The 15,536-nt window shown below is 49.2% G+C and overlaps 1 protein-coding gene across 1 annotated transcript; it reads left to right on the top strand.

Annotated features, from left to right (window-relative positions):
* The first annotated feature begins 9,443 nt into the window (after positions 1–9,443).
* On the top strand, positions 9,444–11,020 carry LOC123100399 (serpin-Z2A). The gene is made up of 2 exons (XM_044522338.1): positions 9,444–9,935; positions 10,045–11,020. Exons 1-2 carry the CDS (start codon positions 9,444–9,446, stop codon positions 10,843–10,845), a joined length of 1,293 nt encoding a protein of 430 aa, XP_044378273.1. The 3' UTR covers positions 10,846–11,020.
* The last annotated feature ends 4,516 nt before the right edge of the window (positions 11,021–15,536 follow it).

The following is a 15,536-nucleotide window of genomic DNA, read 5'->3' as shown; positions in this document are numbered from 1 at the left end:
CCGGTGCCTTATACGCGCCGGTACTAGCATCTCCACCAAGCACGGGATGACTGGTTCTTCGGGCAGCGGAGCCGGACACTGGATGCGCTTCGCCCTCTCCGTCCAGTCCTGAAGGAGCAATAACAAAAGCTCAGACATCATCCTTGAAGCAATTAGGTTGAGGACTCGTTCGAAATAACATACCTTGCTGGCGGGGTGTGTACAATCGTGACCACGGTCCGAATCTGTGGCCGGTGGTTTTTCATTGCCCTTGAAGAGCAATTTCCATGCGCCCTCATGCGTAGTATCGAAGAGCCTCACCAGGGTCCGTGCTTCTTTGGATTGAACTCCCACAGCGGCCGACTTCGGCGCTGGCATGGAAGGATCCAGCGAACTAAGATCACCTGGATCACATCAACGAGCTTGACGCACTTGGTTACCATGCTCTGAACACGCGTCTGCAGCGCTATCAGCTCGTCAAGAGAACACCAGTCCGGACTCTTCTCGACCTAGGAGGTGAGTCGCATAGGAGCGCCGGAGCGGAATTCGGCAGCCGCGGCCCAGGAGGTGCCGCGTGGTTCTGTGACGTAGAACCACTACTTCTGCCACTCCTTTACCGTATCCACAAAGGTGTCTTTGGGCCAAGAGACGTTGGACAATTTACTCACCATTGCCCCTCCTCACTTCGCGTGCTGGCCATCTACCACCTTCGGCTTCACGTTGAAGACTTTGAGCCACAATCCGAAGTGGGGGTGGATGCGGAGGAAGGCCTCGCATACGAGGATAAACGCCAAAATGTTGAGGAAAGAATTCGGGGACAGATCATGGAAATCTACCCCGTAATAATACATTAGCCCGCGGACGAAGGGGTGAAGTGGAAACCCTAGCCCGTGGAAGAAATGGGGGATGAACACCACCCTCTCTGTGGGCTCCGGCGTGGGGACGATCTGTCCCTCGGCCGGCAGACGGTGGGCGATCTCTTTCGCCAAATATCCGGCCGCTCGGAGCTCAGTAATGTCCTCCTCCGTGACGGAGGAGACCATCCACTTGCCCTGACCACCAGATCTGGACATGGTTGCTGGGGTGGAGAGGAGATTGGAACTTGGGCGCTGCAGCTCAAGGTTGGGAAGGCAGAGACAGAGAGAAAGCGTGAGAAGAGGAAGGGGGAATCCTTATCTCCTTATAAAGGCAACAAATATTAAACGCCTCCTCACTCGCCTTGAGATTCGCCTATTCCCAAGGGCTGTGTAACCGGCACAGTTGGGTTACCCATGCCCGCATTGATGAGAATCCCGTGATAAGGGGACATGATCTCTGCTTCGACAAGACGTGCCAATTGCAACCGCGTCTTGAAACGTGGGACAAACGGTTTGAAATTATGACCGAACGGACGTGACGTCACATTGTAGAAAGTTGTCAGCGGATGGGACTCGTGTAAAATATATAAATTCTCTCTGCGGTTGTGCGTGGTGTGTAACAGGTCCGGATACAATCATCGCATCCGAAGACTATCTTGGAGTTCGGAAAAGGGGGAACCCGCCTTGCAATGCCGAAGACAATCTGCGCGTCGGACTCCTCGTCATTGAAGCCAGGTTCAGGGGCTACTGAGGGAGTCCTGGACTAAGGGGTCCTCGGGCGTCCGGCCTGTTATCTATTGGGCCGGGCTGATGGGCTATGAAGACATGAAGGCCGAAGACTATACCCGTGTCCGGATTGGACTCTACTTGGCGTGGAAGGCAAGCTAGGCGACCGATTATGAAGATTTCCTCCTATGTAACCGACTCCATGTAACCCTAGATCTCTCCGGTGTCTATATAAACCGGAGGGCATAGTTCGGATAGGGCAAATTCATTACCATATACTCATAGGCTAGACTTCTAGGGTTTAGCCATTACGATGTCGTGGTAGATCAACTCTTGTAACACTCATATTCATCAAGGTCAATCAAGCAGGAAGTAGGGTATTACCTCCATAGAGAGGGCCCGAACCTGGGTAAACATTGTGTCCCCCGTCTCCTGTTACCATCGATCCTAGACGCACAGTTCGGGACCCCCTACCCGAGATCCGCCGGTTTTGACACCGACACCCGCTGCGAGCCTCAACACTCATCGGATCGCATACATCAGTATGTATTATTTCCAATAAGTCAGTTGCTCGCTCCATTGTTCCGGAGAACGGAGTCTTAGTCATCTTGCCCATAAGGCATGGTTCGCAAGCATCAAGTGATTCATAATCAAGTGATTCCAAAATCCCATCAGCATGGAGTTTCTTCATGCGCTTTACACCAATATGACCTAAACGGCAGTGCCACAAATAAGTTGCACTATCATTATTAACTTTGCATCTTTTGGCTTCAATATTATGAATATGTATATCACTACGGTCGAGATCCAACAAACTATTTTCATTGGGTGTATGACCATCGAAGGTTTTATTCATGTAAACAGAACAACAATTATTCTTTGACTTAAATGAATAACTGTATTGCAATAAACATGATCAAATCATATTCATGCTCAACGCAAACACCAAATAACACTTATTTAGGTTCAACACTAATCCCGAAAGTATAGGTAGTGTGCGATGATGATCATATCAATCTTGGAACCACTTCCAACACACATCGTCACTTCACCCTCAACTAGTCTCTGTTTATTCTGTAACTCCTGTTTCGAGTTACTAATTTTTAGCAACCGAACAAGTATCAAATACCCAGGGGCTACTATAAACACTAGTAAGGTACACATCAATAACCTGTATATCAAATATACCCTTGTTCACTTTGCCATCCTTCTTATCCACCAAATATTCAGGGCATTTCCGCTTCCAGTGACCATTTTCTTTGCAGTAGAAGCACTCAGTTTCAGGCTTTAGTCTAGCTTTGGGCTTCTTCACGAAAGTGACAACTTGCTTGCCATTCTACATGAAGTTCCCTTTCTTTCCCTTTGCCCTCTTCTTTAAACTAGTGATCTTGTTAATCATCAACACTTGATGCTCTTTCTTGATTTCTACCTTCATCGATTTCATCATCATGAAAAGCTCGGGAATCGTTTTCGTCATCCCTTGCATACTATAGTTCATCACAAAATTCTACTAACTTGGTGATGGTGACTAGAGAATTCTGTCAATCACTATCTTATCTGGAAGATTAACTCCCACTTGATTAAAGCGATTGTAGTACCCAGACAATCTGAGCACATGCCCACTGCTTGAGCTATTCTCCTCCATCTTTTAGCTATAGAACTTGTTGGAGACTTCATATCTCTCAACTCGGGTATTTGTTGCTTGAAATATTAACTTCAACTCCTGGAACATCTCATATGGTCCATGACGTTCAAAACATCTTTGAAGTCCCGATTCTAAGCCGTTAAGCATGGTGCACTAAACTATCAAGTAGTCATCATATTGAGCTAGCCAAACGTTCATAACGTCTGCATCTGCTCCTGCAATAGGTATGTCACCTAGCGGTGCATCAAGGACATAATTCTTCTGTGCAGCAATGAGGATAATCCTCAGATCATGGATCCAATCCGCATCATTGCTACTAACATCTTTGAACTTAGTTTTCTCTAGGAACATATCAAAAAATAAAACACGGGAGCTAAACGCGAGCTATTGATCTACAACATAGATATGCTAATACTACCAGGACTAAGAACATGATAAATTAAAGTTCAATTAATCATATTACTTAAGAACTCCCACTTAGATAGACATCCCTCTAATCATCTAAGTGATCACGTGATCCAAATCAACTAAACCATGTCCGATCATCACGTGAGATGGAGTAGTTTTCAATGGTGAACATCACTATGTTGATCATATCTACTATATGATTCACGCTCAACCTTTCGGTCTCAGTGTTCCGAGGCCATATCTTCATATGCTAGGCTCGTCAAGTTTAACCCGAGTATTCTGCGTGTGCAAAACTGGTTTGCACCCGTTGTAGATGAACGTAGAGCTTATCACACCCGATCATCACGTGGTGTCTCGGCACGACGAACTTTGGCAACAGTGCATACTCAAGGAGAACACTTTTATCTTGAAATTTAGTGAGAGATCATCTTATAATGCCACCGTCAATCAAAGCAAAATAAGATGCATAAAGGATAAACATCACATGCAATCAATATAAGTTTGATATGATATGGCCATCATCATCTTGTGCTTGTGATCTCCATCTCCGAAGCACCGTCATGATCACCATCGTCACCAGCGCGACACCTTGATCTCCATCGTAGCATCGTTGTCGTCTCGCCAACTATTGCTTCTACGACTATCGCTACCGCTTAGTGATAAAGTAAAGCAATTACAAAGTGATTGCATTGCATACAATAAAGCGACAACCATATGGCTCCTGCCAGTTGCCGATAACTCGGTTACAAAACATGCTCATCTCATACAAATATAGCATCATGCCTTGATCATATCACATCACAACATGCCCTGCAAAAACAAGTTAGACGTCCTCTATTTTGTTGTTGCAAGTTTTACGTGGCTGCTACGGGCTGAGCAAGAACCGTTCTTACCTACGCATCAAAACCACAACGATAGTTCGTCAAGTTAATGTTGTTTTAACCTTCTCAAGGACCGGGTGTAGTCACACTCGGTTCAACTAAAGTTGGAGAAACTGACACCCGCCAGCCACCTGTGTGCAAAACACGCCGGTAGAACCAGTCTCGCGTAAGCGTACGCGTAATGTCGGTCCGGGCCGCTTCATCCAACAATACCGCCGAACCAATGTATGACATGTTGGTAAGCAGTATGACTTGTATCGCCCACAACTCACTTGTGTTCTACTCGTGCATATAACATCTACGCATAAACCTGGCTCTGATACCACTGTTGGGGAACGTAGTAATTACAAAAAATTTCCTACGCACACGCAAGATCATGGTGATGCATAGCAATGAGCGGGAGAGTGTTGTCCACGTACCCTCGTAGACCGTAAGCGGAAGCATTATGACAACGCGGTTGATGTAGTCGTACGTCTTCACGATCCGACCGATCCAAGTACCGAACGCACGGCACCTTCGAGTTCTGCACATGTTCAGTTCGATGACGTCCCACGAACTCCGATCCAGCAGAGCTTTGCAGGTGAGTTCCATCAGCACGACGGCGTGATGACGGTGTTGATGATGCTACCGACGCAGGGCTTCGCCTAAGCACCGCTACGATATTACCGAGGTGGAATATGGTGGAGGGGGGCACCGCACACGGCTAAGAGATCAATGATCAATTGGTGTGTCTCCAAGGGGTGCCCCCTTCCCCGTATATAAAGGAGTGGAGGAGGGGGAGGGCCGGACCTCTCTATGGCGCGCCCTAGGGGAGTCCTACTCCCACTGGGAGTAGGATTCCCCCTTTCCTAGTAGAACTAGGAGCCCTTCCAAGTAGTAGGAGTAGGAGAGAAGGAAGGGGAAAAGAGAAGAGAAGGAAGGAGGGGGCGTCGCCCCTTCCCCTAGTCCAATTCAGACTAAGCCTTGGGGGGCGCGCAACCTCCCCTCTCTCTTTCCCCTAAAGCCCAATAAGGCCCATATACTCCCCGGCGAATTCCCGTAACTCTCCGGTACTCCGAAAAATACCCAAATCACTCAGAACCTTTCGGAAGTCTGAATATAGTCGTCCAATATATCAATCTTTACACGTCTCGACCATTTCGAGACTCCTCGTCATGTCCCCGATCTCATCCGGGACTCCGAACTACCTTCGGTACATCAAAACACATAAACTCATATTACCGATCGTCACAGAACTTTAAGCGTGCGGACCCTACGGGTTCGAGAACTATGTAGACATGACCGAGACACGTCTCCGGTCAATAACCAATAGCGGAACCTGGATGCTCATATTGGCTCCCACATATTCTACGAAGATCTTTATCGGTCAAACCGCATAACAACATATGTTGTTCCCTTTGTCATCGGTATGTTACTTGCCCGAGGTTCGATCGTCGGTATCTCAATACCTAGTTCAATCTCGTTACCGACAAGTCTCTTTACTCGTTCCGTAATACATCATACCACAACTAACTCATTAGTTACAATGCTTACAAGGCTTATAGTGATGTGTATTACCGAGTGGGCCCAGAGATACCTCTCCGACAATCGGAGTGAAAAATCCTAATCTCGAAATACGCCAACTCAACAAGTACCTTTGGAGACACCTGTAGAGCACCTCTATAATCACCCAGTTACGTTGTGACGTTTGGTAGCACACAAAGTGTTCCTCCGGTAAACGGGAGTTGCATAATCTCATAGTCATAGGAACATGTATAAGTCATGAAGAAAGCAATAGCAACATACTAAAAGATCAAGTGCTAAGCTAACGGAATGGGTCAAGTCAATCACATCATTCTCCTAATGATGTGATCCCGTTAATCAAATGACAACTCATGTCTATTGCTAGGAAACATAACCATCTTTGATCAACGAGCTAGTCAAGTGGAGGCATACTAGTGACACTCCGTTTGTCTATGTATTCACACATGTATCATGTTTCCGGTTAATACAATTCTAGCATGAATAATAAACATTTATCATGAAATAAGGAAATAAATAATAACTTTATTATTGCCTCTAGGGCATATTTCCTTCACCCGACGCCAACACCTCTTATATATACCCAAACTTCCAGAACATAACCTAGATCGGGAGTTCCGCCGCCGCAAACCTCCAGAGCCACGAAAAACCAATCGGGACCCTGTTCCAGCACCCTGCCTGAGGGGGATCCCTCACCGGTGGCCATCTTCATCATCCCGGCGCTCTCCATGACGAGGAGGGAGTAGTTCACCCTCGGGGCTGAGGGTATGTACCAGTAGCTATGTGTTTGATCTCTCTCTCTCTCATGTTCTTGATTCGGCACTATCTTGATGTATCGAGAGCTTTCTATTATTGTTGGATCTTATGATGTTTCTCCCCCTCCACTCTCTTGTAATGGATTGAGTTTTCCCTTTGAAGTTATCTTATCGGATTGAGTCTTTAAGGATTTGAGAACAATTGATGTATGTCTTACGTGGGATACCCGTGGTGACAATGGGGTATTCTATTGATTCACTTGATGTATGTTTTGGTGATCAACTTGCGGGTTTCGTGGCCTTGGGAATCTATGCATAGGGGTTGGCACACGTTTTCGTCTTGACTCTCGGGTAGAAACTTTGGGGCACTCTTTGAAGTTCTTTGTGTTGGTTGAATAGATGAATCTGAGATTGTGTGATGCATATCATATAATCATACCCACGGATACTTGAGGTGACATTGGAGTATGTAGGTGACATTAGGGTTTTGGTTGATTTGTCTCTTAAGGTGTTATTCTAGTACGAACTCTAGGATAGATTGAACGGAAAAATAGCTTCGTGTTATTTTACTACGGACTCTTGAATAGATCGATCAGAAAGGATAACTTTGAGGTGGTTTCGTACCCTACAATAATCTCTTCGTTTGTTCCCCGCTATTAGTGACTTTGGAGTGACTCTTTGTTGCATGTTGAGGGATAGTTATATGATCCAGTTATGTTATTATTGTTGAGAGAACTTGCACTAGTGAAAGTATGAACCCTAGGCCTTGTTTCCTAGCATTGCAATACCGTTTACGCCCACTTTTATCATTAGTTACCTTGCTGTTTTTATATTTTCAGATTACAAAAATCTATATCTATCATTCATACTGCACTTGTATCACCATCTCTTCGCCGAACTAGTGCACCTATACAATTTACCATTATATTGGGTGTGTTGGGGACACAAGAGACTCTTTGTTATTTGATTACAGGGTTGTTTGAGAGAGACCATCTTCATCCTACACCTCCCACGGATTGATAAACCTTATGTCATCCACTTGAGGGAAATTTGCTACTGTCCTAAAAACCTCTACACTTGGAGGTCCAACAACGTCTACAAGAAAAAGGTTACGTAGTAGACATCACCGGCTACGACGTACATTGCGCCTCAGAAGCTCACCTTGGACAGCAGCGAGCACCGGAGTAGCGCAACAACGAACCTCAAGATCCGGTCTTCAAACGCAATGCTCCCAATAGAGTAGCAACGATGAGGACGCCGTCATCATGCTGGTTCAACTTCGAACCTAGGCTTTCGCCCGAAGACATCTGCCAATCCCATGAGCGAGCGAGGGAGATGCCGACACACCTTGGTGACGCCTCCAAGGAGGGAAACGACACCCACGGACGCCGTCGCCCCCTGCACCGACTGAATACTGGCTGGATTTTCTTCCGAATTGCCACGCACCTCCATCCCTGCCCTCCGGATTGGGGCCACACCGTCCAGGTTGACCACTCCGCCGCCGCAGCAGCACTTCGCCGGCGTAGCCGAGCTGTCGTGGTCCATCGAGTCCGCACAGGCATAAGCAAAACAACCCGACAAACCAAACCTTCCTGCGGCTGCGAGCTTGCAGGTCTCCCTCCCGGCATCAAGGACCGCCAGGAGCCGCACCCAACAGCCGTCAAGCCAACTCCGGCAGACGCCCATGCCGAGCCCCTGCGGTCCAGATCGGGCCCATCCAGCCCGCGCCTCCACCTCCATCTTCCACGACCGCGACCTGGAGCAGGCACTGCGACGGAGGCGTCCGAGGACGAAGCCGGCTTGGCCGCTGCAAGGCAGCCACTCCTAGCCGAGCGCCGCCCCGCCGCCATGGCCTCGTCGCGCTGTCGCCCGCTTGTCCCGCGCTGTCACCTCCTGGAGGATCCACCGCACCGCGACCAACTCTCCCGCAAGCCCCAGCAGCCTCCTCCTCTCTGTCGCCTGCTCCGTCGCGCGCCATGAGCTCCGTCGTGCGCCATCAGATCCGCCCTACGCTGCCCAAATGACGCCGCTCCCCCGCGCGAAGGAGGCCCGTCGGGGCACGCCGACCGTGCCCGCCACCTTTGGGGGCGACTAGGGGAGCTCGGAGTGGGTGGGAAGCTGGGCACTAAGGTTTCGCCCCCCCCCCCCCCCCCGCGCCGCCCCCCCGGGCCGCCCGCGCGTGCGACCCGGGAGGGGAGGGGAAAGTCGACCCCCTACAATGTTTCGGTCATAACTCGCTTGTTCAATAGTAGAGTGGAGACGGACATGGAGATACATGGGGAAGCATTTTTATAAGCGTTGAAGGAGCGATGGCGTTAACATTGTTCTTGTTCCTCGCATTCCACATGCCCTCAGCTGCACCCCACAGGCATCTAGCCGTTGGCGCAACCAGCGAGCTGCACTTGCAAGTCTTCCATACCCGTCGTGCGCCAGCACTTCTTCACCTTGTGCAATTTCTCAGCTGCAAATTTTTCTTCTTGAAATGCTGCTGTTGTCTATGCCTGGACCAATTGGATGTTGGGCACCTGCCGAATCAGCAGCCATTTCTCGGCAACCACACACGAACAGAGGAGACGGGGCAACCCACCATTGCCAGCTATAGTAGTTTTCTTCGGGCCATAGGCAAAGAAAATCGCCAGGCCGCAGCGAGTGCGCGTCAACGCAAGGCAAGATGCAATCTGCCAAGGAGCTCGTCCTCCGCTGCCTATGGCTCTGCACGGAGGCGGAAGCCGAGCCCGATCACGCCCTCGCCGCCAGCGACGGCCTGCAGGCGTTCGCCCCCGCCGCCAGCGAGGGCCTGCAGGCGTTCGCCCTCGGCCTGAACAAGCGCCTCGCCGACGACGACGCCGGCAGGAGCGGCAACCTGGTCACGTCGCCGCTGTCCGTCTACGCGGCGCTGGCGCTGGTAGCCGCCGGCGCCCGCGAGGGCACCCTCGACGAGCTGCTCCGCGTCCTTGGCGCGCCTTCCCGGGACTTCCTCGCCGGCCACGTCCGCGCGCTGGCAGAGCATGCCCTCGCCGACGGGTCCCGGACGGGCGGCCCGCGCGTCAGCTTCGCCTGCAGCGTGTGGCACGACGTGACGATGCCCCTCCGCCCCGCCTACCGCGCCACCGCCGCCGAGTCGTACAAGGCCGTCGCCTGCGCCGTCAACTTCCTCCAAAAGGTTAGTGCACATCGGCCGTGACCGTGATCGATCTGTGGCATGGCATGCACTAGTATAGTTATAGTACGTATACGATTGTCATTATGTACGTCGATCGTGGTACGTGCAGCCGGAGGAGGCAAGGGAGCAGATCAACGCATGGGTGGCGGCTGCGACGAACGACCTCATCCCCTCCATCCTCAGCCCCGACGCGCTGTCCAGCCGCACCGTCCTGGTGCTCGCTAACGCCATCTACTTCAAGGGCATGTGGGCGAAGCCGTTCGACAAGGAGCTCACCAAGGACGACAAGTTCCACCGCCTCGACGGCACCGCCGTGGACGCGCCCTTCGTGCGCGGCTTGGGCTGGCACGACATCGCCTGCCACGACGGCTTCAAGGTGCTCCAGCTCCGCTACGTGCAAGGCCACTCCTCGCAGGGCCAGCCGCCGATCTACTCGATGTGTGTCTTCCTCCCCGACGCACGCGACGGGCTGTGGGAGCTCACCGACAAGATCGCCTGCAACCCCGACTTTGTGCGCAAGCACCTGCCGTGTGGCGATGTCATGGTCAGCGATTTCCGGCTGCCTAAATTCAAGGTCAACTTTGGCATGAAAATGGAGGGCATTCTCCAGGACATGGGCCTCAACGAGGCGTTCGAGCCGGGGAAGGCCGACTTGTCCGACATGGCGGAAGACGGCGCAAGGAAGCTGGCGCTGGAGAAAGTAATCCACAGGGCCGTCATCGAGGTGAACGAGGAAGGCACCGAGGCCGCGGCTGCCACCGTTGAGACTGTGACGTTATGTTCTTGGAAAACTAGTGATGCGCCGCATGTGGACTTCGTGGCTGACCATCCGTTTGGCTTCTTCGTCATCGAGGAGGTGTCCGGTGCTACCCTGTTCGCGGGGCACGTCCTTGACCCCACGACCAACTGATGGAGGGAGGAAACTGCATTCATGATTGGATTCTCATTACATCTGCTTTATTACGTTTGCTACATAATTCTATGTATTCATGTTAAATGGTTACATTCACTTCCGATGACCGGGAAACTTTTGCTATGTTTTAGTTGCGTTGCACAAAACAAAGATTCATACGACTCTGCCTTCATTGGAACTAGATGATACCCCTGCTTGTTGCATTGAGAACATGCGGGAATTGGTTGCAATATATTGACGCGCCCCCGTGGGCTTCCCTGAGCCCAGCTAGCTTTGGAAAGAAGTTCTCGTCAAAGCTATCTTTATTAATATGAAATCATTGTTATATCAAGTTTACTCAAACCCAAAACCAGGAGATTCATGCTGAGTAAATAGGCAAGTTTTCGACTAATTTAATCCAAAGATAAATCACTAGCATGGCATTGACTAAATTGTCGACATACTGGTTCTAATCTAAACATGCACGTACTAAGCAAACAGTAGACAAATCTACACATACTGCTAGCACTGCTAATACGAAAGTAAAAAGGAGCGGGATAAACGTGTTATACCCTCCAGTAGGCCAGGCAGAAACCCCGGCGGCGGTGACAGCAGCAGCGGCATCCTCGGCAGCCTTCTTGTCGGCTTCAGCTTTCTCGGTGGCAGCACGGTCGGCGTCGGTGGACATGGTGATGACGAGGACGAAGCGGACGTAGAGGAAGCAGACGAACAGCGAGCAGTCGCGTAGTCGCTTCCCAAAAACCTATTCGCCCCTCTCCCGTGCAGGAACCGGAAGGGCGGGTTTCAGAGACCTGCTCTCCCGTCGACCGTGTACGCGGTGGACGGGATGGAGTCACCGGCGGCAGCAGCAGCAAAGGAACGACAGTGGGCGTGCGCGTGGAGCAGATGCGATGCGATCTGATCGTGGAGGCTAGGGTTAGCAGACACCGCACACTTATATAGGCGCAGCCGCGTGGAGAGACGTGGGCTCGACCCACGTCCGAGTCCGTGACAGCCCACGATCCGACGTCTCAGATCGTGGCCCAGCTGTCAGAGAACTCTTCGTTAGTGACTGGCAAAAATAAGCGCGTAGGTGTGAGCTCGGCTCGGCTCAATCCCGCAACCTGCGGCGCGTCGCGTCGTGACGAGGCGAGGCGGGCGGTGGAGGAGGAGTGCGCGAGGGCCTCTTCTATTCTCAAGCTCCAATGGCATGTGAAAGAACATCCCTTATAAAGAGGCCCAACTCCTCTTCCACTTCCGGGATGGGACTAAACTTCCCACATCCACCTAGTGCCAATAAACCCACATGGGCCCTTAGAGATTTTCAGAAATTGCTATATGGGCCTAAAGCCCATCCCAAATTTCAGCAATCCCCCACCAGATCTCGAGGGCCCATTGTGTCCTCTGTTTCAATTGTTGTCTCGATATACCAGTGTTTCAGTGAAGACCTGTTAAGGTTGAACTTCACCTAGAGCAAGCAGCTACACTCCTTCACAACTGAACAATGGACTATGCCTTGAATTGTCAGTTTGGCGTAAAGAAGTTTCACCATATGTCTTACTAGTACTAGGCTGCCAAAGGCTGACCCCTCGGGTGGAGCATATAAGTCACACTCCTGGCCTATTCATGAGCTTACTAGAGATCACCCCAATCTCATAGACTGTCACCAGCAGTCGGGCTCACATAGGTGTGTGTTCCTCCAAAGATCGCTCCGATGGATAGCATCTTGCTTACATAAGCTTTGGAACACATTAAGACAATAGTCATCCTACCATACAGTATCGAGAGTATTGCATCTCCAACGGAGTGGGTTAGTATAGTTATTGTCCTCAGTTCACCACTGACTTGTTTTCCCAGGTCCTACTTCACGGGATCTTCGATCACATAGGTTGGGTTACCACCATGGTAACTCATGTGGGTCTCATACCCATCTCCCTCGATGCACTATCTATCACAACACGTGATAGCCCTTTTGTAAAGGGATCTGCGAGATTCTTAGCCGTATGGACATACTCCAACGCTATCACTCCGGAGTTTCTTAATTTTCTGACAGCTTTTAATCTCATTCTTATGTGTTTGTTGGACTTCATGTTGTCCTTTGAACTCTTCACCTTGGTGATGACAGTCTGATTGTCACAGTTCATAAGGATAGCCGGAACCGATTTATCAACCAATGGCAAGTCCATCAAAAGATCTCGAAGCCATCCTGCTTCGACACCATATGTGTCTAATGCTGTTAACTCTGTTTCCATTGTCGATCTCGTTAAGATCGTTTGCTTGCAAGATTTCCAGGAAACAGTGCCACCTCCAAGAGTAAACATATACCTAGTCGTGGCCTTCATCTCATTAGCATCAGAGATCCAATTCGCATCACTATACCCTTCAAGTACCGACGGGTATCCCGTATAGTGAAGTTCGTAGTTCATAGTACCCTTCAGATAGTACATAACTCTCTCAATAGCATGCCAATGCACATCACCCGGGTTGGAAACAAACGGCTCAGTTTTCTCACAGCAAACGCGATGTCAGGCCTCGTTGCGCTTGCTAGGTACATGAGTGAACCAATGATTTGAGAGTATCTCAATTGATCCTTAGCTGTGCCTTCGAACTTTCGAACCAACACACTAGGATCATATGGTGTTTGAGATGGTTTGCAGTCCGAGTATCCAAAACGGCTCAACACCTTCTCAACATAATGGGATTGCAGAAGTGTAATCCCACCCTCATTTTCTCTCAGTAGCTTGATGTTCAAGATAACATCAGCCACACCAAGGTCTTTCATCTCAAAGTTCTGAGATAGAAACGACTTGACCTCCTCAATGACTTTCAGGTTGGTTCCGAATATCAGTATGTCATCAACACACAAGCACAGTATAACTCCTTCACCCCCACCATGGCGATAGTATACACATTTGTCAGCTTCATTAACAACGAAGCCAATAGATGTCAGAGTTGTATTAAACTTATCATGCCATTGCTTAGGTGCTTGCTTCAGGCCATATAAAGATTTCGACAACCTACACACCTTTCTTTCATGACCATCTATCACAAAGCCATCTGGCTGTTGCATGTAGATTTCGTCGTTTAGCTCTCCATTCAGAAAAGCCGTCTTAACATCCATCTGGTGGACGAGAAGACCATGCGAGACCGCCAACGAGAGTAATATTCGAATGGTGGTCAGTTTGGCCACAGGTGAATAAGTATCGAAGAAATCTTCCTCTTTTTTCTGGTCATAGCCCTTGGCCACAAGCCTAGCTTTGTACTTTTCAATCGTAACATCAAGCCTAAGCTTCTTTTTGAACACCCACTTACATCCCAATGGTTTACAACCATAGGGACGCTCAGTGATCTCCCATGTCCCGTTAGCCATGATGGAATCCATCTCGCTACGGACCGCATCCTTCCAGTAGTCAGCTTCTGGAGAGGCATACGCTTCTGAAATAGAAGTGGGAGTATCATCCACGAGGTACACGAAGAAATCATCACCAAAGGTCTTTGCAATCCTTTATCTCTTGCCCCTACCAAGGGTTTCTTCATCATCATCCTCAGGATTTTCATCATGTGTTTGTTAATAATATTCCATAGGAATGGCAGGCTCATGAGTCTCCTCAGATTCCTGTCTAGAAGTGCTTTGCATATCTCTCATAGGAAAAATATCCTCGAAGAATGTAGCATCCTTAGACTCCATAATTGTACCGACCTTCTGGTCAGGTTCCTCAGATTAAACTACTAGAAATCTATAGACAACGCTGTTCTTAGCGTAGCCCAAATTAACGCAGTCCATAGTCTTGGGTCCAAGCTTACGCTTTTTGGGGATCGGCACATTGACTTTCGCCAAACAGTCCCAAGTGCGCAAGTACGAGAGTGTTGTCCTTCTCTTCGCCCATTTCTCATAGGGAGTGATCTCATTATCTTTTGTTGAAACTTTATTCAGGACATGACATGCTGTCAATATAGCCTCCCCCACCGTGCCTTGGATAAACCCGATGTATCTAACATGGCGTTAACTAAATCAGTTAGAGTACGGTTTTTTCGCTCGGCCACCCCATTTGACTGGGGTGAATAGGGAGGCGTCCTCTCATGACTAATGCCATGTTCCGCACAAAAAGAAACAAACTCGCTAGAGAAGTACTCTCCACCACGATCTGATCGGACTCGTTTAATTTTATTTTCAAGTTGATTCTCAACTTCTGCCTTATAGATTTTAAAGTAGTGTAGAGCCTCATCTTTAGTATACAGATACATAGAGCAATATCTAGTGGAATCATCTATCATTGTCATGAAGTATTTCTTTCCACCTTTAGTCAACACACCATTCATCCCACAAAGATCAGAATGTATGAGTTCTAATGGTGCTAAGTGTCTCTCCTCCGCGGCCTTGTGAGGCTTGCGAGGTCGCTTAGCTTGCACACATGAAAGGCACTTAGAACCTTTGGCTGAAGTGAAACTCGGGATTAAATCCAACTTAGCTAGCCGCATCATAACACCGAAACAAATGTGACAAAGACGTGAATGCCAAACTTCAAATTCATTAACATTCGAGTGAATATGGTTCACGACTTTATTACAAAAATCTGTGAGGGAAAGGCGGAACATCCCTCCGCTCTCATAACCCTTTCCAATAAAGAGTCCATATTTCGTAACAACTAATTTATTAGACTCGAAAACCCACTTAAACCCTTCTCTACATAGAAGGGAGCCACTAACGA

The sequence above is a fragment of the Triticum aestivum genome, chromosome 4D, assembly GCF_018294505.1.
Source record: "Triticum aestivum cultivar Chinese Spring chromosome 4D, IWGSC CS RefSeq v2.1, whole genome shotgun sequence".
In the NCBI taxonomy this organism is placed as follows: Eukaryota; Viridiplantae; Streptophyta; class Magnoliopsida; order Poales; family Poaceae; genus Triticum; species Triticum aestivum.
This window is presented reverse-complemented; position numbering and strand designations above follow the sequence as displayed.

Coding starts and splice junctions, on each gene's coding strand:
- LOC123100399 (XM_044522338.1), top strand. CDS start 9,444: ATGCAATCTGCCAAGGAGCTCGTCCTCCGCTGCCTATGGCTCTGCACG. Junction 9,936..10,044: donor CCGTCAACTTCCTCCAAAAG/GTTAGTGCACAT, acceptor TGGTACGTGCAG/CCGGAGGAGGCAAGGGAGCA.